The sequence below is a fragment of the Chamaea fasciata genome, unplaced genomic scaffold (genome assembly GCF_029207755.1).
Source record: "Chamaea fasciata isolate MVZ Bird 193981 ecotype frontalis unplaced genomic scaffold, bChaFas1.0.hap1 SCAF_2, whole genome shotgun sequence".
Classification (NCBI taxonomy): Eukaryota; Metazoa; Chordata; class Aves; order Passeriformes; family Sylviidae; genus Chamaea; species Chamaea fasciata.
In genome coordinates this window covers 92,350,003-92,373,692 of record NW_027094087.1, presented here as the reverse complement: position 1 = coordinate 92,373,692, position 23,690 = coordinate 92,350,003, and the positions used below count along the sequence as shown (strand labels likewise).

Below are 23,690 nucleotides of genomic sequence, written 5' to 3'. Positions count from 1 at the left end.
ATTAGTGTTCTCATGTCCAGTTCATTAGGTGAAAGTCCATTTTTCTTAACCTCTTCCTCGCTCATTCAAGCTCTGCGTAAGGAGACATGAACTATACTCAACATACTTTTAAACCAGTATGGTTTAAGGAGGTCCATAGTAATTCAATCTTTCTGTGTCCAAATCTGCAAGAGATTATTGTTTCAACCAAGAAGTAGCTGAGGTGTTTTGAAAGAACAACAATGTATATATGTATGTGTGGTCTTAACAATAATGCTTACATATACTCACAAAACAATTTTGGAGTTGTTACACGTATGAAACAATAGGGAAAGCTTCTCTGCCATGAGCTCATTTTCCAAGAATTATGTCAGTTTCCTGAGTCTTTGTCCAAATCCAGCTCTGATTTATACCATCTAATTTTGATCTTAAAAGACCAATCTAGGTATCTAGTCTCTTCACTCCATACATGCCTGGCAGCTATGAAGAGACATCTAGTTTAGTTAAATGTATACTCGCTTGGGGATTTGCCCTTAGGCTATGGGATTCCCTAAAGTTATAAATTATTTCCACACCTGCAGTACAAAAGAAGAGAGGGGCATAATGTCATCCTATAATTAGAGTTTTAAAGACATTATATATCAGAGGGGTATTTCAGTTACTGGCAATCACATATGTGTCAAAGTAGCACTGTGCTGACTCCTACTTGAAAGCATACCCATCTCCCTTGGAGCCAAAGGAGAAACAGGCACATATGTGTTAAAGATCTTTCAGTGCACATTTGGATTCAAAATATACTTCCTCAGGTGTGAGTTCGCATCTTTTAGTGGCAGTAGAGATTACCAAAGCAGATTATATGCCCAAGTAGCAAAGGCCTGTGGTTGGGTAGCTGAAAATTCTGCATTTCATTCCTAGAAATATTTATGCTTTTTCTTGGAGTCCTGTGTTGTAGAACTAAGTGGGCAACATGTGAGGGCTTAATGTATTAGACTAGTGTAAGAAAAAACTGACTTAACTTGTTAATAACACAGACCTTTTTCACTTTCCTAGTACTGACCCGTCCAAGACCACACAGTGATGACTACAGTACCATGAAAAAAATACCTCCCAGAAAACCAAAGCGAAGTCCAAATACAAAACTTAGTGGCTCTTATGAAGAAATACCTGGCCAAAAGCCTGGGGATGTAAAAAAACCAAACACAGTAGTTAAACCAGGTGTCTATGACACTGTGACAGTACAGAGAGCAGCTTCTACTGATGGACCACAACACGGCGTGTTGAATCTCTTTATGTCACAAGAAGAGGAGGAAAATGAGCCTGTCTATATTGAAATGGTAGGGAATGCAGTGAAAAGCAGTTCTGCTGAACCGGAGAGTCCAGAACAAGGAGAGTCTGTATATGAAGAAATGAAGTATTTTCTACCAGAAGAAGGAAGCAATGGTAATGGAATAATTCCAGTAGTGACTGGATCTCCTCCTCTATTGTTTGAAAGCAAAAAATATGTTAACATTGAAGATGGAACATTGGATGGAAACAGTCAAGCAGCTTTGATCTACAAAGACTCATGTGACATTCCAGCCCCTTTCCCTAACTTGCTTCCCCACAGACCACCACTTCTTGTATTCCCTCCAACCCCTGTCACATGTTCACCTGCTTCTGATGAGTCACCTTTAACACCACTAGAGGTCAAAAAGCTTCCTGTTTTGGAAACCAACCTAAAATACCCTGTGCAATCAGAAGGTTCAAGTCCATTATCACCTCAGTACTCCAAAGGCCAGAAAGGGGAGAATGAAAGACCAATATCTCCAGGCTTGATCGTGTTCAGTGTTTCCACCAAAGTGACTCCTCCGTCCACACCACCTCCTCCACTGCCACCACCCCCTCCTCCTGCACCACCTCCTGCTTCCTACCGGGCTTCCACACATTTTGCATCTCCTCCGGAGACTTGTTCTAGTTTTCTGATTAATGCAGGGAAGACAGGTACAAATTCAGATCTCTCAAAAGTATCTCAAAGACCCAATCCTGCTCAGCCTGGATGCTCATCTTCTCCATTCTCCAAACTGCCTTACTCCCCAAAGGTGGCAAGAGCGAATCACAGGAAATTGAACTCAAATTCATCATCTTCATTTCCATACAGCCCTACAAACTCAAGGTCATTGACCAGTCCCCTTGATGAGTTAACTAGCTTGTTCAACTCAGGAAGGAGTGTGCTACGAAAATCTGCAGCAGGGCGTAAGATCAGGGAGCCAGAAGGTAAGACAGTTCTCTGTGCTTCTGTATTGTGTAGTTTTTCTGCATCAAAAATTTCTTACCTTGGAAACTGATAAAGTGGGCAAAAATGCAGAATGAAAACCTTGATTGGTTTGAGTTTTATTTAAGAGTCTGGTGTAGTCATAAGCCACATATAGAATATAAATTACATATAAAAACTATATGACTTCAGGTTTTGTCTGAGATTATCAACTTTTCTTTTACCAAAATGACACAAGTTTAAATGTTCTTTTAACATTCCAGCTGTCTCAATAAAATAAACACACATGCTATATTGTGTGAAAAATGAGTTTATGCTATTAAACTATAAAAATACTTTGAATTAAATATATGGCTAGGTGGCTGGTAGATGTGCTTTACTTTGAAGACCATCTTCTAAAATTTGATCATTTTATTACCATGACATTCTGTATTTGGTGATACAGTCTTTATTATTCCCCTAAATAATGTTTGAAAAGAGAGTCATGCAGTGAACAATATTTAAAAAGTTATACTGGTTCTGCATCTCAATAAGAACACTGACTCCGGTTCTCGCATTACTTTTCTGATTAAAAAAAAAAAAAAAAGTTTCCTATTGAAAAAATTCAGTGCAGTTTATATAGAAATTTTTCCCCAGAATAGCCTCTTCTAAACACAAAATTTTGTGAATTTAAAATTTCAAGTGAGAAAATCTCTCGACTGTTTACTCTGCTTCTTCACTTCTAACTGTCCAAACAGCTTGTCTTAATCAAGAGCTGTGTGCAACTTATTCAAAATAGGCAATACAGAATTATAGAAATACTTAGGTTTGAAAAGAACATTAAGATCATTGAGTTTCAACTGCAAAACTAACACTTTCCATGATTTCAACTATATCATAATTTTCCAGCTGCACAGTGTCTTCCAGCTCCTCCTGTTTGTTGCCCACACTACATGCCTTGGAGTAGATGTACTTCCATTGGCCTCTTGATGTGCCACCTCTTTGGGAAGAAACCCAAGCCATGCTTTTGAAATTCAAAACAATCCTGTAAAGAACAGGACGTATTATCTTATTATTCATTGTCCATTTTCTAAAATACCTACTGCTCCATTGATTTTAGTATCATATCCTAATTTACACAGCTATACTATAGCAGAAGTAGGTGTTTATTCTTGCTCTGTAGATGTGTTTGTCTGTTTGCCACACTACATCTCTCTTTCTGAGAACCTTGGCAGCCTTCAGCCAAAATTGCTTTCAACCAAATACAACAAGAAGATAAAGGTTGCAAAATTACCTGAGTTCCTACAAGCTTTGTGAGTGTTAGTGTCTACGTGGAGAAAATAGTCATTCAGCTATCAGAGGAACTATAGTGGACACAACCCTTATGAGTCCTCCAGACCCTGAAAAAGCTTTGGCTGGACCTTGCTTGTTCTTGTATGCCAAATTCAATCCTGTATGTTGAATGAGCTATGAACTGAGACTTCATCAGTTCTCAAACTCAAGAGAATTTTTTTTTTCTTATGCTAAGTATTCAAATTGATGAAATTGATAAAGGTGTTATTGCAGTAGTTTTGCTTTCTTTGAAAAAATTACTCAATAATATTCACTGCCTATAAATATATGTAGAAAGTTTTCTGTGAGTTTTTTGATGGTTTTGTAGTTGATGTTGGTTGGTTGGTTGGTTGGTTGGTTGGTTGGTTGGTTGTTTGGTTGGTTTTTTTAGGTTGAGAGTGTTGGTTTATCATATAGTTTACACATTTTTATCTGCTGGGAAGTAACTATTAAAGTTAGTTCTTTGAATGTATCTTCTCAAGCCTCTCTCAATGTACCTGGTGAAAAAGTGTTGTAAACCACTCCAACCAGGTCAAAACCAAATAACTTTTACCTTAAAATAAAAGTTGCTTTGGAATGGAAGATTTTTGCAAATGTAATGATCAACTAAATGTGACCAAGATAGAGTTCAGCTTGGGTCTCATGTGGGTTGAAGCTGGTGCATTAACAAAGGGTACCATAAAAAAACCTCTAAATTTACCTTTCACATGGAAAACGTGCTTTTAAATATTTCATCAAGGGAGCACTAAGTATGGAAGATCAAAGTTCAAGAAAGATATACGATAAAAAACCTGAATCAATATTTTATGAGCTAGGAAGCTACTGTATACTAAGTGCAGTTACATATGAATAGTTCAATGATACGTAGATGGATTGAAAGTAACTAAGAAATACAAGTGAATATATGTATGTGTTTTTACAATTTGCTTTTTTTATGTACCTCATGTGTTCATTATTTTCTAGAGTAACAGCTGGAAAAAATGTATTTAACCTTTCATGCAAAGTAATAAGATGTCAGTCATCAGAGCTGACTCTTTACAAGTTGTGTACAACTAGAAGTTGTCATGTGCTACCTTCTGATATTTTTATCACCTCTTGCCTAATGCATATTAAGTTCCTAGAAGACACCTTCCTTACGTTTTATTGTTTGTAGTATTTTATTTATCATTGATGATATGGTGAAAAGAAACCTCAACAGAATTTCATTAAAATGTCATTGCAGACATGGCCTAGAACAGTACTCTATAATGTGCAGTATCCCTTATTTTCAGAAGTTATAATCTATCAACAATCTTTACTAAAACTTAAAAGTAAAATAGTGGGCCATTTTGAAGTCATGGAGAGTTACCTATGGGCATCAGGGAGTTTCTGTATGGGATCATCAGGCTTGGAGATGAAAGCCTCTTTGCCAATATAAGTGCAATACAGACAGATCCCTCAGCATGCCTCCTTCTCACCTGGAGAAGTAATTTCAAGGCCTGAGAACACTTACATCCTTTTGGCTCCTGACCTCTTTGTGAGAAAAGCTCATCCAGAATTACAGTAGAACACATTTGTAGTTTTCTGATGTGCTGAAGAGTTATTGTGAACTGAACTGAACGGAGAGCATTGTCTTTCAGAAGGGCAACAACATCAAAAAAATCAAATGGCAACAACTTTCTTCTCTTGGTGGTTCAGCCTGGTTTGTTTTTTTTTAATACAACACTAGCCCCTGCTGGTTCAAACAATGATCAGGATCATATAGTATGCAATTTCATGCAAAATACTTCACATGTAACAAGAGACATTTTTTGCTCTGCAGAGCTTATAGTTCAAATAAATAAAGCTGTTACAGATGAGAACATAGATAAGGTGATTTCTCAAAGGTTGGAAGGAGTTGTCATTGAAACTGCAGCTATGATGTTACACAAGGATTTGTTTTTACTCCATATAAAGTGAGACAAGTGCAGATAAGTGATAATACACACACACACACACAAATATTTTCTATCCTCTGTGATTTCTGGAAGTGAAAACTTTAGTTTGCAAGACAGATTGAAACTGAATGGTCACGTGCAGAGCCTCTACTCAGACAGGACCTGAGATTTGAAACTAGACTTCATGAAACACAATTCAATCCTTTAATCAAAAAAACAGCATTCTTTAGCAGGATATCCAAATATCTCCAAATAGTCAAAGATAAGGAATGTCTTATAAGGATATAAGAAATTCCTTATATAAGGAGGAGATAATCACATGTTTAAGCATTTCATCTCAAATATTTATGAGCAAGGATAGAATTTTCTCTTCCTCAGTGTAGAGAAATGATACTCAGATTTTGCTAGGTCGAGATGTTATTTCTCTTAATTGGTTCAGATGATATTATATTATTCTATGCAAAGGGGAATCATTTCACCTTCAGAATAGAAGGTAGAATAAATCCTAACCATTCACCTATGCTTAGATTGGCAGAGTGAGTATTCCTGTGGATTCTGAAGGGGAAGGAGCAAGGAAACTATGATTTTACCCTAGCCTGGGTGAATTTGTTACCATTAGTCTTTTGAGATGAAGGCACAATGTTTTCTCTTCTTCCCACTTGTTGAGAAAAAATTAACACAGATACTTAACTTCTGTGTCTGGACAAAAATAGAATACACAAGTTTTCAACCCCACATCTAGCTGCCTAAGAAGTAAAATTAGGAAGACATTTCCTTTATATATGTCACCAATGTATAGGCACCAAGTTTTGTGAAATATTGTTAGTGTTTCAGTACAGGTAAATCCGTATATGCAAATCTACTCATTCTTCAATAACCTATTCCTTTCCAGTTTGGTAACAACAGCAAAGACATGGAAACTTTAGATTGTTAACAATTTATCGCTATTAATACTGTTATTGTTTGTCCAGTATCCTTGACATCCATTCACTATGTGAATCCTTTCTTCACTTATTCCTGAGTGACTTATTTTCAATATGATATGTGAAGCAGGTAGCTTCACATATCAGTGTCTTATTCCCCATTCTCCAGTTTAAGCATTGAAAGTCACAGGAAGATAGTTACAACTGGCAAATAATACAGATATTTAGATGTCCCTTTCCCCATTCTCCAGTTTAAGCATTGAAAGTCACAGGAAGATAGTTACAACTGGCAAATAATACAGATATTTAGATGTACCTTGGGACTAAAGCTTGCCAAACACCCTCTATTGAGATTGACTCAAACTTGGAGAGCAACAAAATATAATGTATATGTATGAAAAGTACTGTCCTGTCAAAGGCAGGTATCCCTTTGATAGCTAGTAAATAATTTTTCCTTATCATCAGATAGAGCAAGCCATTGTGCAGCTAATGTCTCAACAGTGGATTACAAATTAAATCCTTGCTTATGTTTCTGTGATGAAATCCCAGGCCTTTACCCTCTAAGCCACTCAGCTTTTTGTCTTAAGCAACTTAATAAAGATAATAATCATGTTGCCATCTCCTTCCTATTTGTACAGTGAAATAGATATATTTTCTTTGTGGCAAAAGCTAACAACTTACAAACCATGAGTAATACAAAAAGCTGTGTTTTCAACTTTTACCTTTTACATGTAAATGCTGGAGGAATGATTGTATAAGGCATCAGACTTCTACATCTTTAAAGTAAAACCCTCAAATCATTAAAACTTTAGTCAATTAAGCTTCAGCACACTTCTCAGAAGGAGATTAGTATCTTTTTACATAATTGACTTAATTAATAGGGAGTGAGGGTTACTTTCTGTGACTAATTTTCAGATAAGATATCTAAACACAAGAGAGTCATCAACCTTTGATAGAATGTGTGGAGTGGGAAGCGACCTATCAGGATCATCAAGTCTGATTCCAGGCCCTGTGCAAGACACTCCAAGAATCACACCATGTGCGTGAGACTGTTGTTCAAATACTCAAAGTGAAATAGACTTGGTGCTCTGACCTCTTCCCTGGGGAGCCTGCTCCAGTGCCCAGCCATCCTCTGGGTGAAAAACCTTTTCCTGATACACAATCCTCTCCTTGCCCAGCTGGCCATGCTGTGCCTGATGTCCCCAGGACAGGGTTGGCCCTCCTGGCTGCCAGGGCACTGCTGGCTCATGTTCAGCTTGCCATCCACTAGGACCCCCAGGTCTCTTTTTGCAGCACAGCTTTCCAGCCTCTCATTCCCCAGTCTGTCAACACATCCAGGGTTGCTCCACCCCAGGTGCAGAATACAACTCTTGGTAAACTTCATGGAATTGTTGATTGTCCATCTCTCTGCAGGGCCTTTCTGCCCTCAAGGGAATCAACAGCTCTTCCTAGTTTAGAGTCATTGGCAAACTTAGACTTTCACTATAGACTACTTGCAACTCTTAATCTGAATCTCTTGCTGTAGTTGTAGAAAAGTGGGTGGAAGCACTGCTAGTAAGAGTTCAAAGCACCTCATTATAAAAATGCCCTTTCATGACTACAGACAGGTGCCCTATACAGAAAATTACACAGGAGTAGAAAGAACTGCTGACAATACAGTTGCCATTCAGCCCATGCTGGGTGATTTTTCTGAGGAAATAATTGCGGTTTCTATTATTGCAGCGGAAGAAGGTTAGAAGAGTCTAGAGAAAGTACACTGGGTTCCTATTTTCAGAATATCTATGGACTGTTCAGCCTGAAAGATACCACTTTAATTTGCAGTCTTCTCCTGATCTATAAGTCTGCCATTATCTGGATAATGTATCCCAGAAAAAAACTATTGTTTCTGGATAAACACAATGTACTGAGAATAATTTTCCATTTCAGAATGTCTGAAAACTAGTATATTTTACTGCTGAAGACCCTTCTGAGTTTCTGTTATGACCTTTTTTTTTTTTTTTCACTAAAACATTTAAATTTCTGGTTGACTTCACTGTTTGCTGTTACAGCCTAAAACCACATAATATGGAATTTGCTTTGGTTATCTGTTCCAACATGTGAGAGAGGCTTTGTGTGTGATTACCATAAATAATTTTAATTCAAGAATTATTAGAAGAACAAATCAAGTCTAATTTTCAGGTGGAAAAAATGGGTATTGTCTTAAAAATTCATATTTATTTTGCGTTTTAAATGCTTATATTGAAAATAAAATCAGATCTTTACCACTCCTCCTTACATTTCCAAAAGCTTTATCAATGAAATAGAGGTTGAAGGAGACTGTGCAGCCTCAGGATCACAGAGAAAAATATCACTGCATATTTGATTTCTATTACCCTTACACTGTAACTGTCTATGGCTACTGGAAAGGGATCCCAGAGTAGGCAACACCTTGGTCTGACCCACTGCAGTCTCTCTCATATTCATACCAAGTCACTGCTGAAGAGAAGGAGCACTGAGGAAAAGTAATTGCACTGAATTTTCTATTCCTGTTATATGGTCCATTTCTGAGAACTGCAGGCATTTCTTCTAAATTAATCACTCTGTTTTGCATCCTTTCCTTTGAGCTGGATTTACTTTGTGTCCCCTTCATCCTGTCTGATACTTGAGTACAGTAACTACACCATACTGGTTCAGCTTGGTGCATTTCATACCCAAAGTTTTTAGTAAGATCCCACTTTTGAGACTTGGATCATTCAGGTAGATATTTACAGGATTCTTATTTTCATAGAAATGTCTTTTCTTCAGCATCTGATGTGGTATCATGGTTCCAAATTCAGTAATGGTTCAGAAAGATGTCTCTACTAAAGGTGTTATGGTCTTGTTTAAATAGTAAGAATTTTATTTGTAATTCACAATGCAGAACCACAAGTGACTTTGTTTAGGAGCCACCACATCATTAATTATAAAACAGTTGTGAGAAATTAGCCATATCTAAGAGAAATTGATTTGTAGCACACTTATATTCCTGATACCAAAGAAGAATTTGAGTATTTGGCAGTAAATGTCATGTCACTTCATTTTACAAGAATTCTGGCATTTGAAGCACAATGAAGAATGAGATATGGACACACTTTTTAGTGAAGGTCTCTAATTAAATTCTCAGCCTGAGTGAGAAATCTCTTCAGATGTTTTTAACTTCTTTACATCCATCTCAGCATTAAATTATCTTTTGCAAAGAATGTCAGTAGAGAACAATAATTCCATTTCACAGAAAATGTCAAGATTTTGGCATTTAAATTTGTTTTAGGCTGAAATGAAAATGAAGCATTCTAAAATTCTGTGCAGAAATAAATTTTCTTTCATGTTCAGGCTTTCAAAAATGTTTGTAAAGTACTGAAATGGTCTGCCTCAAATATAGTAAAATGCTTCTTACTAAAAATATTAATAACTAAATGTGTTGTTAAACCTTTTTTTGGACCTAGATGAGTTCAAGAGTAGTCATTTCAACATTGGTCGGATTGGCATTTAGAGGTATGGACTGTCTTATAAACAAGCCAAGCTACTTTTAAACTCCTTGGCTCAGGTATCCAAGAGCTGTGCAAACTCCAGCCCCTCAGTGATGACCCAAAGTTCTTGGAAGGGCTCATGCAGCTCATCATGAAACTCTGAAACTCTATAGACCTGGATGTGTGGATTATGTTCCAGTTCCAGCACTGGAATTTTGTGGGGCTGGATGGAGAAGCAAGAGAAGACAATTTAAAAGAGATTGATAAAGGACTTGTTTATAAATGTGAGGGTACCCTGACCCTCATGTTCTCTCCACACTGCTACACTCTGCTGTGAGAGAGTAGTCAAGGGCTCAGAAGTGGAGTACTGGAGGTAGGAGTACCATTTAAAGCAGTTAGGAATGTTGGGGAAGATGAACCAGGGAAACCTTATAAAAATGATTGTTTAGCAAAAGATTCTGAAAATATGAAACCTATAATTGAAATAGAAATAGAAGCTTACTTTGAGTTGCAGGATACCGAGTCTTAGTTACTATGTAACCTGAGAACAATAGCCTGGCCAGCTGAAGGAGAATCCCTTTTGAATGAACAGTACCTTTCTGCTGGCTAAGGGATCCAAAGGTCAATGTGGCAAAACAGAAAAGTCTAAAGAGTAGTTTTTGGAGTTTAAAATGTAACAGAGTATGGTAATGTAGTAGTTCTTATAGGCTATATGTAGATTCTATAGGATTTTGTGTCTTGTATTGGTTGGTCACTGTAAATTAGAATATTCATCACAAAAGGAGATATAATGCATTGTAACAAGGACCTCGCTCCTCTCTTACTTCTACCTCTGTATTCCTGGCTCTTACTTCTACCTCTGGCTCTTACTTCTACCTCTTTTAGCTCTTACTTCTTCCCCCTTCTCTCTGACCCCTGCCACCTTGCTCCCTCGCTCCATTCTCTCTTAACTCTTACCCCCTTGCTCTTCCTTTCGCTCTCTCTGGGACTTCCCTCCAGCCAAGGCTGGTGGCTGAAGGCAAGGCCCTTTTTACCCACGACCCTTGCAATAAAACCACATATTCTAGAATATCTCAGGTCAGCAGAATTCCTTCTCCCTGCCGTCCGCGGATGATTCTACATAGGGACATCTGCCTTCTTCCTGTCACCACTAGTGAATGGGAAAATACAGAAGCCTTCAAGTTCAGTGCTCTTTTGGCTTGAGTTTTCATTCTCTTTTAAAATGAAAAGCATGAAAATTAGTTTTATCCTTTGTGTGGTGAAATTTTCAAAACAAAAATACATATTAAATTAGGCCTAAAGGTTTCCATTTCATTAATTCTCTTAGCTCTTTCCTTAGGGGCTGGTTGCAGAACAATTCTGACATACCAGTAGCATTTAGAGACAGTTTTTAGCCACTGATTATCTGTATTTGTGCACAGTATGGATGTTTATCACACTGCATCTGCAATAACCGTATGTTCTTGCTTTGAGGTTAATGACAGTGTCATTGACCATCACTTTAGAAATCAACTTAAAAACAAACTAAATAGATTTTTTTAAAAATTTTTTTTGTCTTAGAAGCTCATTTTGAAAGCAAAATATAAATGTTGCCTAAGAAGTTTTCCAGAACAGCTGTCCCTATTTGGTGGGCAGGATTACAGTACAGGTGAACCAAAAATATTCCTTGGATTGCTCCTCAGGATCTACTCAAACAATTTATCTGCTCAATGCAGTCACTTATGCAAAGAATTCTGTGTTGCAGTTGCTGCCAGAGCTGGTATGAGATATCTGAAAAATATCTGTAGAAGCATTATGAGAGAAGTAAATAGAACTGATGAATGCTTCTGGAAGCAGCAAATCCCTATCTGTTTGTTTGTTTGTGGTTTTGTTTGTTTATTTTTACAATATTTGAAACTGTTTTTGAGGGGGAGGAAGGTTGAGACAGTGTCTCATCACATAGTTTCTTTCAACAGCAACTAAAGCCCATTAGTAAAGGCTGTTTTGTAACTGAGATACCACACAGAAATGTAAACAGACTTAAATGTCTGCCTTCAAGAAGAACTGCTGTGTGCACATGAACTTGAAGAAAATATTTTAAAAAGGGAAGCTGTGTTTCTCAGCAAATTGTCTCCTCCTTTCCCAGCACACCAGCAGGTTTTTAAACACACAAATATGAAAAGTAGACTCTTTGGTCAGCCAATTAACCCACCTAGCAGCAAATAAAACCATTAAGAGAGTATAATCAACTACTTTTTTTCCATATTAGACTTGAAAAGGTGGGGAACATTTGGATATGGAGAGAATAAATGTTTCTTTTAAGGCAGGATATTGTCTCAAGCAGTGCTCCCCTCCTTCCTGCCCTGCGTGGCCTGCAGAGATCAGTTCGTAGAGAAGATGGGATGAATGAAATCCCCAATCTCTGAAAAACGTACACTGACTGGAGTCTAACTCGCTGCACTGAAAAGGTGTTCCACGTTCTTGCTCAGATACTATCAGGCAGGAGGAATGGCAGCCTGTCCAGATATTCTTCATCCTTTGCCACTGTTTGAGAAGGCTGTTTCTCCACTTCAGAGTGGCATTCTTAGTCTCATGTTGGGGAAAAAAAAAAAAAAAAAAAAAAAACAAACCAAAAAAACCCACTAATTTAAACAATCCAGAGTCCTCCTGACAGGGAAGAAAGGCACTCACGTTATCTCTCCCCCACCAGCTCTGAGAGTTTACCTGATCCAGGAATGTCCCTAACATTGCTTCTAGGAAAGAGGGAAAGGTTTGCAGCTTATGATGATTAACACTGAATTAAATGTTAAATGAGAGCACTGTCTTTCTACCAGCACAAATCCATCAGACAAGAAAGCAGAAGAATCCTTCTTGTTCTAGGTGTGTACTTTCCAGAGCTGTGATTTACAAAATTTTAATTGAGCTGATGACTCTTAAGGGCGGAACCAGACCTAGGAGTTCCTTCAGCTGCTTCTGCAACCTCATTCTTACTATCAGCCTAATTCTCTGAAATTTGGCTGATTGGTATCACGCTAACACAAAATTCTTCAGAGGAGCTCTTTCCTCATGCAGAATGAGTTTTGTCACTTGATATTCTTCATGGCCTGTGTCTCCTTTCTTTTCTTTCCAGTGTTCACCAAAGCTTCTATAAATGCATCATCCCAGACAAAATAAGCAGCCTGTTTCTGTACTTACCTGCTCCATCTAGGAGTATGGCTTCTAGAGTAGCTTGTAACACAATTTGATAGCTCCACTTACACAGCTCAGAGAGAAAGGGTGCTGGAAGTGACAGTACAAATTCATTGGCACCATCCTAGGAGCATCACTGGTGGGGGAAGAATCCTAGACAATTACTGCTGTAAGGGTAGGTTTTGTGAGGTGAAATACACCAATGAATAATTATTTCCCCTGATGGCAGCAGCAGCCAGCAGCACAACTAAAAGGGTGAGACAGGCAGCACATGCTAATGGGTTGGGGGAATCCTGTCTTGACAGTTTGCAGCCTGCTCCATTTCTTTCAGCAAATAAGATGGAGCTGTTTGCCTCCAGCTCTCAGCAAAGTAAACAGTTGTGTTACAGAGGGTCACAGTGTGGCTTCGTAGGAGTAAACTGAATTACTCAGAAGCAATATGCATTTATCCAGCAAAAGGGCACCCAAGACAACCTGTGCTGAGGGTAGCTAATCTCAACACAAAGAATGTCTCAACAGTAAGTCAGAGCAAAACAGGAAACCCCAAGTGTAATTGAAAATGTACAACAAAACACAGGGTTAAACATTTGAGCCAAAATAAAATGGCCTGTTCTTATTTAAACTTCCTCTCCCTTTCCTTTATCAAAAAATATCTGCAAATTTTCTGAAATCACCATATTTTATTTTTTCTCCCCTCATTTCACAACATCCACTTGTCACAGTAAACGTAAAAAATATCCAAGGTCAGCCATTAGGATTCAGTGTATTCCTGAGTTTTCCAAGAAAGAGTGAGAGCACAGATCAGAAATTCCTTCTGTCTGCAATGTCTTGACTTTCAGATGCTGGTTAATAGGGTCCATCAGTTCTCTCTTATTAACATGTTTAATGACAAGCTGTTCGATTTCAAATTTACATTTTGCTGGATACCAGCTGTAGGCTTTAAGGAAATTGAGCTATTTAGCTTTTACATTCCATGGCAGCACAGGTACAAAAAGCTTCTCCTGTACTATATTAATTTATCTGCCAGAATTTATGTGTTTTCCTGTTTTCGTAGTTGCTGATACAGAATGTACAACTGTGGATCTTGATACCTAAAACTCTGTATCGATCATTAGTCACAGAAAGTCATGTTTTCCATGAATGAAGAAATAATGTTTGATTTTATACTGAGATCATTTCAGCTTTAGGATTGAGATATATCCTGCCTAGCTTGTGACACTGAATTTCCTCAGCTGGAAACTCATCCTTAGCTCTCTGTTTAATTAAGGAAAAGAAATGTGTGCCTCGAAAGAATGGTCATGTCAAATCATACTGAGAGCAATGCTGACTTCCATTTATACCAGAGCAAAACTAAGGAGAATCTGCTCTCCCTGGCAGTCACAATGAAAGCTTTAAATGTGGCTTCAGTAGAAGCTGCAACAGTTCAGTGCACCACCAGCCCCTAATGATTTTGAGGTAGTTTTTCTTCAGTATTCTTCCTTTTATTTTTCCTGAGATAGATTAATATTGACCACTGATTTTTGATCGTGGCAAGTAGTGCTGTCAAAGTGAAGGTCTGTATCTATTTTACTAAATGAGCCAATGCCAGGGAATGTCCTTGGAACGACAGCTCACTCCTGTGCGCAGTAGAAGTGCAGAGCATTCCCGAGAATTGTTTGGGACCGGGCAGGCTGGCTCCCTTCCAGACAGATCTGGGCGTGGTTCAGGAAAAGACATAGCCCAGGGACTATTCGCAGTTGATGATTTGAATTCCTCTCTGCTGTGGAGGGCAAGGAAAGTGTGGTAGTACCGGTGTGGGTCTCTTACCATTTGCCTCAGGGCCAGAGAACAGTTGTGATCACATTTGAATAACCAGAATAGGCAAAGCAAGAGTACTTACCCTGCATTATGAGTCCCTAAGTGCTTTGGCAGTGCTGCACAAAGCATCCAAGGTAAGCATGAACAGGATCTAAAACCTGCTGAAAACAGTGGAGCCTTTTGTTGTTATTAATGAGTTTTCAGTTAGACTGTAAATGAGCACTAAATGTTAAAAGAAGTATTTGAAAAAGAACATATGGGGACATATGTATCCATATACATTGTGGATATACCCACATTTAAGGAAAGGAGAACAAAACGAGGGATTTGACAGCAAAGTAAAATACAAGCCTATCAGGTAAGTTACTGCTGGGCCTTTAATATTGGTTTTTCATATCTTGCTGTACAAAAAGTCTATGATGATTCCACCTAAATGCTGATATTAGTAATCAATTTATATTTTGTCTTTAGACTTTATAAAATAGGCTAAGTATATAATTTCCTTAGAAAACTAACAATCTCTGAGAATGTTACAGTTATGCACTTTAATCTGTCATATGAATAGAGCTAATACTGGCTCATTTTCTAATTTGGTGATAAAGAGTTAGTTCAGCCTAAATAGTACTTAGGAAATAACTGTGAAGCTCAGCATTATCCATTTTTTTGTTTGAGAAAAAAAGATTTTAATAATAGGAAATTGGGAAGTCATATCTCAATTAAAAGAATTTAAGTCAGCCTTTTGACAAAAAATTTCTAGCATGTAGACTTCAGTGTATTGGTTTCTTTTAGTAAGTTAAAAAAGGGGGGAAAAATACATTAATTTTCATCATTGCCATGTTGGTTTTTGGTTTTTTTTTTTACAAAATAAGTGCAATTCTGTCCATCCTGTGCCTTATCTTGAGTTGACTTTATCTTGAGTTTTAAACTCAGTCTCTTCCAGGAGCACCAATAACAACAACTGTGGGTTTCATGATCTGCCTCTTTTGCATACTGTTCCTCTTGCACTTTTCAAGTAATGCTGATGTAATTAGTTGTGGATTTGTTGGAATATGGAGCTTGCTTGTAAGGAAATAACTGCTACACTTTGATTTGTTGTCCTCTGATTAAAAGCACTGTACATGTGATTGCTCCCAGCTAGTAACTGTGCTGCAGGTGAGGGACAGATGATGCCCTCAATCCAAACATGCATACATTCTTTTAGTCCATGCATCCTCATTAACTGCAGGATTAATCAGAGTAGGACTTTACTGAGTCAGAGATATCTTTTTGGCAAAGTCAGTTTCCTGAAATAATAATCCAAATACTATTCACTTTTACTGACTTTAGATTTTCACTTAAAACTTGTGTTCCTCTTATAATTATGAACTTCCACCAAGTTCATGATTATAAGAGGAATACATTCCTACACCTAATACCTCTCTGTAGCAAGTCTTTTGCAAGTAGGCATGGATGACTCTTCAAATAACATTTATTACTAGCTAAAAACTGTTAAAGATATTACTTTAAAAAAATTAATATTGAAACCTGGTAAACCATCCATCCATCTTGTGAGAATAGCAGGGTGCAAGTCTGAACAAAAAGCTGAGATTCATCATGTTGGTGAATATATTCAAATGTAGGAACCATTTTTTCTGTCTCCTAAAATATTTCTCATAGTTTCAGAAAGTTGATAAGGGATGGGAGAGCAGCGCATACTTGTATCTGCAAGGTTTGATGGCAGCAGGAGCACAGTGACATTAATGTGAAGAAAAGTCTAGAACTCTATGTTAGGTGACAAAGAAAACATGAGGGGAAAGTGCATTTCAGACCAATACTTGACAGATAAAGTAAGAATCAGTAGGAATTTTAAAGAGAAATATTATGATAAAATGTAAAGAGACACCTTTGTTATGCTCAGGGATATTTTGAATAGTATGGAGGCAGGACAGAGAGGGATACCCCTGCACAAAAGATAAAGCCAGGACCTTCTGGCATGTTTAATGGAAAAGCAAATGCAAAGTGCTGCACCTTGAAAAGTATTACTTCGTACAACGAAATAGGGATCAGGTTGTCTGGGAAGCAGCCCTGGGAAAAGGGTTCTGGAGGCCTTGGGACCTGGACAGGAGCTGGCAGTGAGCCTTGGCAGCAGAGACAGCTAAGAGCATCCTGGGTTGTGTCAGTCATTCCTCCACCCAGCACTCCTTGCTTGACCATGTCTGGGTACTGTGGCCAGTTTGTGCCTCCCAATGCAGAATGATGCTGATAACCTGGAGCAAGTTTACTCCAGCAATCACAGATTCACAGAATTATTAGGGTTGGAATTGACCTCTGGAGATCACCGCGTCCAACTCCCTGCCAAAGCTGGGTCAGCTACAGCAGGTTACCCAGGAATGTGTCCAGGTGGGTTTTGAATGTCTTCAGAGGAAGAGTCTACAAGCCCCCTGGACAGCCTGTTCAGTGCTCTACCATTCTCAATGTAAAAAAATTCTTCCTCAGGAGGTGGAAGGTGAAATTTATTGTGTTTTAGTTTATGGCCACTGCTCCTTGTCCTGTCATTGAGCATCACCAAAAGGAGACTGGCACCATCCTCTTGGCACCCACCACTGAGATATTTATATGCATGGATGAGATCCCCTCTAAGTCTTCTCTTCTCTAGACCAAAGAGGCCCAGCTCCTGCAGTCTCTCCTCATAAGACACATGCTCCCAACACCTCATCATCTTTGTGGCCCTCCACTGGACCCTCTCCAGTAGCTTGTCTATCTTGTATTGAGGGGCCCAGAACTGGACACTGCTCAGGGCTGGATCATGGTCCTGTGAGCAGAGGCTGGGGCAGGGGGAGTTTGTCCAGTGTGGGGCAGAGCCAGTTTCAGGGGCACTCTCCTGATGTCTGGTTGAAGTTTGCTGATGCACACAGTTAAACTTGTTCTATAGACTCACATGGATCTGCTCCAATGAGGAGCTGAAGATGCCTATATATAGGAAATTAGTTCAAGGACCTTTATATAATCCAGATTATTCTGAAATAAAATATAGGGTTCTTTCCCACCCCCAAGATGAGTTAAATAAGGCACTATGAAATATATTTTCTCCATATAGTTTTCTGTTCAGAAACTAAAGGTGTGCATTTCTTACAATGATTGAATACAGCAAACGAGATAACAAATTTTCTGTCTAGATAGCTGTCCCCAAAGATATGTTGCATATGTTCCACTACTTATTTCTGCCAATTTTGTATGATATTCAAGCTTAATTGTAGCTATCCACAATTCTTTGTAGTATTTCATTCTACAGATGCAAAGAAGAGAAGGTAATTTTTTTTCTAGGAGCCCTTCATGAATGCCCTGAAAAGATATCAATGTACCTATGAAACAAAAGGCTTCTGCAAACAGCAATGCAAGAAAAATTCTACTTGCTCATTCTCAAATGAATTACACATGTCAGGCAAATCAATAAATCTTTCAAATATCAAGAAAAATAAGAATCCCAGCCACTTCCCCAAGAAGCTTAAAAAGTGGCACAATAATTATGTAGGTGGATTATGATCTATAGGCAAGTGCACTGACTATTAACATCTAAAAGTGACATTTCCTTTTCAGACAAATTTAGAATGAGCTGCAAAGATGCATTTTGCAGTCAACTTGCTTGTACAAAAGCTAAATCAGGCATGCTCTTATAATTGTACCGTATGCATTTTCCATCTCAGACTTTCCATCTCAGCCTCTCCCAAGTTCAGTTATTGTGGGTAGAGCTGGCCTAATTTTTTCAATACAAAGCACATTTGCCTGAAGATCCATTTTATGAAACAGTGTCACTGAAACAATCCAATCAGATCTGACAAAATAGACTGATCAGGGAATGAGGGCAAGGGAGGAAGGAATGAAAATCAAACAAACATGGAAACATGTTTAATCTGACAGTTTGAAAATGAACTTTTTGACATTTCAAGACAGATTTTTTTTTTTTTAGTCAAGGAAATATTAAGAACAATTCAGTGTTAGATAACTAAAAGCTTAACAAAAATAGGAAAGATCTTTTCAAATAAATGAAATATTTTGTTGTAACCAGAATGGATTTATAGTTTTCATTTCATTAATTAAGTTTCTTTTTATGTTGGTCCAAATCAGATGTGTTTTTTTTTTTTTAGTTCAGGCATAAAAATGAAAAATTGAACAGTCAACATTAGGCTGGAAAATATTCAGGTTAAGTATCTATCAACTGGTGAAAAAAGGCTTTTCCTTCCTCTTGAAAAATTTTCATGTGCTTGAGATTTATTAGAATATATCATATCTTTGGGAAAGCTGAGGATGTTATTGGAACTATGGATGAATGCTGTAATGTTGGTTTTAATGGCTAGTCTTTGGACCTCCATTGGTTCTTGCTGTCATTATGACAACCAAAATCAAAAAATAACTCAGAGCTGTCGTAGAAGGAAAATTTTCATTTTAGAGTGTTACAGGAGGACCTCTGCACCAGAGTCAGCCGTAATACATCAGCCCTGCAGCTAAGGCCAGGCCTCAGAGGGAGCAGAAAGAGTTAGGAAGACTGAAATGGAAAAAGCACCACATTCAGCTTTGTCTTCTATGAATCAAACCTGACTATGGCAAGGAAAGAATATGTATATATGTTCAACACACACACACACACACACACACACACACACACACAAAAAAAAAAAAAAAAAAAAAAAAAAAAAAAAAACCACCCACAAACAAACAAACAAAAAAACCCCAAAAAAACCAAACACCACAACAGAAAAGAGAGATAAATCCTTAAAGGAATGCATGACCTTGCCGGTGCAGCATTTCATCAGCCCTGTCACATGGGAGTGGAGTGGGGGTAGCCAGGGATACAGGTATGGCAGTGGGGTTCCTCCTACTATCCCCATCCATCTCATCTTCCAGCTCTGAACACGTCCCTGGCCCCTGAGCTCCAGTGGGGAGCACCACTTGGCCACAGCCAATGCCTTGAGCCCTGTTCCTTGTGGAGCATGGGGCTGACAAGCCAGGCAAGCTCAGAGGCAGCCCCAGGCACTTCGCTGTGAGCTGTTCTGCTTTGCTGGATGTGCAATCCGTCAGAGAGGAGAAGAAGATAAGGGCTTTGTTTTGCCCTTCTCTTTGAACAAATGCGTGTGCATTGTAAAAAGCTTTGGAACTCCTACAGGATGAGATCTCCTCTTGATGTCTTGAAGAAATTTAACTCAAAGGCTCTGACATGAAAACCTGGCACTTTATAGAAAATGACAACTCATGGCTGGAGAGCCCCAAGGCTGGTAAACAATGGCCATGGGGAGGATCTGCTGGGAGGAATATTGCTACTGTGGTTTAATCTCAAAAGCCAATTTGTTTCTTGTGGTAGGTGACGAAAAAAAGGATAAGATCAGATTCAATCTGTTGTTAGCATCATTTAGTGCAGTGATGACAGTGGTGTGTAAGCTCATGTGAAATAGAATCTAAAATAGAGACAATAGTTACACTTGGTGAGCTATATCTATCCGCTCATATTTGTGTGGGAAGACACAATACAAATGAAATTTTGTATTACCTTTCACTCCCCTAAATTTCAAAAAGCTTCAAATGGAGCAGTAACCAAAAAAATAAACAAACAAAAAAAAATCCCAACCAACAACAACAACAAAAGCCAAACGTGCAAAAATCACTGATTTAAACCTTGCACATTTATCACTGGACTTATGAATTCAGTGATTAATTTGATTAATTTATAAAGTAACTCGGTCTCTCTGTGTTAGTTTAATTTTTATCTACTTGCATGTGAAAGCCACTAGTTAAAATGAAGCTGACAGTCGTTTTTTCTGTTTCTGTCAGGTGCTGAAACTAATCTGAACTTGAGGAGCAGGGAAGATCCAAATACATCAGATCCTGGATCAGAAACGCAGGATAAAAATGCAAATAACCATGGAACTCAGTCATCTAATCCATTGTCCAGTTCTGTGACTGCTGAAAATGGAAATTCGGTATCAAATGGTAAGTCATTTTTAATCCCAAAACTCTTCTAACATAAAATTGCTGAAGTGTTTCCTTGAATGAGCTTTGTAAGATATAGTAAGGCTGGAATCTTCTGAGTTATGAAATATCTGTTTCTGGAACTGGTTTAACTTTGTATGTGTGAACTGATAAGTCCCTCTCCAATAAAAGTTGAATGTGAAGAAAATAAAACAGCCTCTGTTGAGGAATTTGTAATTACTTCAGCTCCAAGTCTATGAGCAGCTTAAGGTATGGAGGACTGACATTTGAGATTCTAATCCTGTAATCAATACAATTGGGACAGAAAATAAAAAAGCAGGATCTCCCTTTGCTGTAGGTGCCTTACTAGTAAATGAAATATTGTTTATCATTGCAATAAAAAATGGCACAAGAGCAGTGACAGAATATCTTTCAATGTTCTAAAAGCATTAATCCTAAGGAAAAAACATTTCTCTCCATTCAGATTTTTAACAGAAGTTGCTTTTTCATTTTATATAATGAATATAATTGCTCTTATTTTTTAGTTTATTTTGAAAGAAGAAGTAGCACCTTTTTACCACTCTGTCTTATAAAATAGTTACCACCACAAATCTTCCACACTTAGCAGAATTCTTAGTCTAAAGAAACTTTTTGCCAAATACACAAAGTAATCAGAAAACCTGAAATAACCTTTTACATTGCAATGCTGAAAGTTTTGATCCTACATCATCCAAAACAGTGCCACAAATAATTGCAGCAATAAACTTAATTTTGCCAAAAAGGTATGCCAAATTCAACTTACCTTTGGTAACTTCGGAATAGTTGCAGGAAAGCAAATCCAGCTGGTGTAGCTTGTACACCAGGCTGAACCCCTGATTAACTTCTATCCTTGTAATTTTTCCTCTGGCCCAGCTAAACTGATGCTTCCAAACTTAGACTGAATTAAACAAGGTCTTACTCAATGCACAACTGTGGTATCCTAATATTTGCTTAGGTGTACATAAAGGAAAGCTCCTAGTGTGTAATCAACTACTCCATTTCTCTTTCCAAATTGTACCAAGCCTCTGCTTGCCATGTCTGAGATAACATGCTGTTGCTGTACATAGAAACTTGACTTATTTGATAAGGCAAATTATCAAAGTGCTTTTTACAGAAATAAACAGAAAATCATTGATAACCTGATTCTTAGCTCAAGGCTGTCCTGGGCATCGATCCTAAAGTGTATTAACATAGTACAAAATCAATATATTTTTCAGAACTTGCTGCTTGACCTAGGAAAGTATTTTTATTCATTTGTGGTGGTCTAGAATTCTGAAAATATTTTACATTCTCCCTTTTATTTGAATTAAAGAAATAGCACCTATTTTTAGAAGGTACTTTGCATAAAATTTTTGATATTTTTTTATTACTTCATTTGAGGTGTATCCAAACTGAATCTATGTAAATAAATTATTCTTTTGGAAAATTATTGGGAAAAAGGAGGTTGTTTTACATTCTCAAAAACTGGGTTTTTTTAGAGAGCAATTTATTTCAAACATTTCTGATGCTGTTGTACACTATAACGATACAAAGATTTTGACTTTAGAAGGCTGAAAATGATTTTTTTTATTTTTGGGATGTGTTTCTTTTTATATACTATTTTATACAGACCAATTTGATTGGTGAAACAAACATAAACTTTTCCAATCATATCGGTTAGACTAGAGGGACATTAAGAAGAAGTCCCTCCTAGGGAAAGAATGTAAACAAAATTGCAGTTACAAAAACATGTCTCTTGTTTACAAAAAATTCCCTGGGAAAGGAATTTCAGAAAAGCAGAACATCTCAGACATGAACCAGGGCTACACACTTCATTCAACCAAAAATGGGATCTTCCAAAAGGAGAATTTTTAGTTGGAGTACAGAGAATTTAATGTAGATAAGAAAGCAGTAGTGGTAACTGACATATAATTTACAAGACTATCAGTACACTAGAGACCTTGGATATCACACCTTTCCCCAGTACATACCTAATATATCTTTTCCCGCTTCAAAAAGTGATAATCCCACCTCAAAACAGCACATAATTCCAATTAGTGAGAGAACAGGGTCAGATTCCCTTTGCAGCAAGCAGGAAAGAACTGAAAGGCTGGACTCTCAGATTTGATCTCATTCCTGAGTTTCAAATGAGGGATTCACCTTTTTCACTGTCTGTGTGTTCAGAGGAAGTCCAGATGATATAGAAAAAGATCCATATTTATGAATACTTTATATGAGCTTTATTCAGAACAAAGAAAATTAAAAAACTGTAGTCACAAAGTTGTGGGAAGGCACTGTTATAAAGGGGAAACTAAAAGGATAGAGGGGTTTTAATGGGTTTTAAGTTTTGTTTTAATTCTCATTTTTCTACTCTGATTTTAATTGGTAATAAATAAATTAATTTCATTTCCCCATGCTGAGTCTGTTTTTCCCATGGCAGTAACTGGTGAGTGATCTCTCCTGTCCTTATAGACCCACAATCCTTTTGTTCTATTTTCTCCCCTCTGTCTAGCTGAGGAGGGGAGTGATGGAGCTGCTTGGGTGGGCACCTGACATCCATCCAGGGTCAACCCACCACAGGAACAGCACTATGAGGGCTGCTATAGGAAAAATGATCTTCAGCTCTGCTAGACCCAGTACACAGACCCACCATGGTGTCTGTGATTCTGGTCTGTGAGGTGCTTAATAATGCCCGTCATGGACCCCCTGTGTTGCTGCTTCTGCCTTTGCTTCCCCTCATCCCACCTTTCAGATCCTCTGTAGTGTTATGGGAACGGTATTCCCACTGCTGCAGAAGTGATGGGGAAGCACAAGCAATGAGCCTCACTACAGGATCACTTTGCAGAGGTGTTTGTGTCTCTTGACTAAAGAAGGAGACTGCCTGGCTGTTTTATGCTGGATG

At 37.9% G+C, this 23,690-nt stretch overlaps 1 protein-coding gene across 1 annotated transcript in view; it reads left to right on the top strand.

The window, feature by feature from the left end:
• The window catches only part of MYO16 (myosin XVI), a 365,576-nt gene that overhangs the window by 324,764 nt on the left and 17,122 nt on the right, over positions 1-23,690 (top strand). Inside the window, exons 32-33 of the mRNA XM_066176778.1 lie at positions 1,030-2,232; positions 20,633-20,791. Coding sequence (XP_066032875.1) covers positions 1,030-2,232; positions 20,633-20,791 — 1,362 coding nt within the window. The remainder of the gene's footprint in view (positions 1-1,029; positions 2,233-20,632; positions 20,792-23,690) is intronic.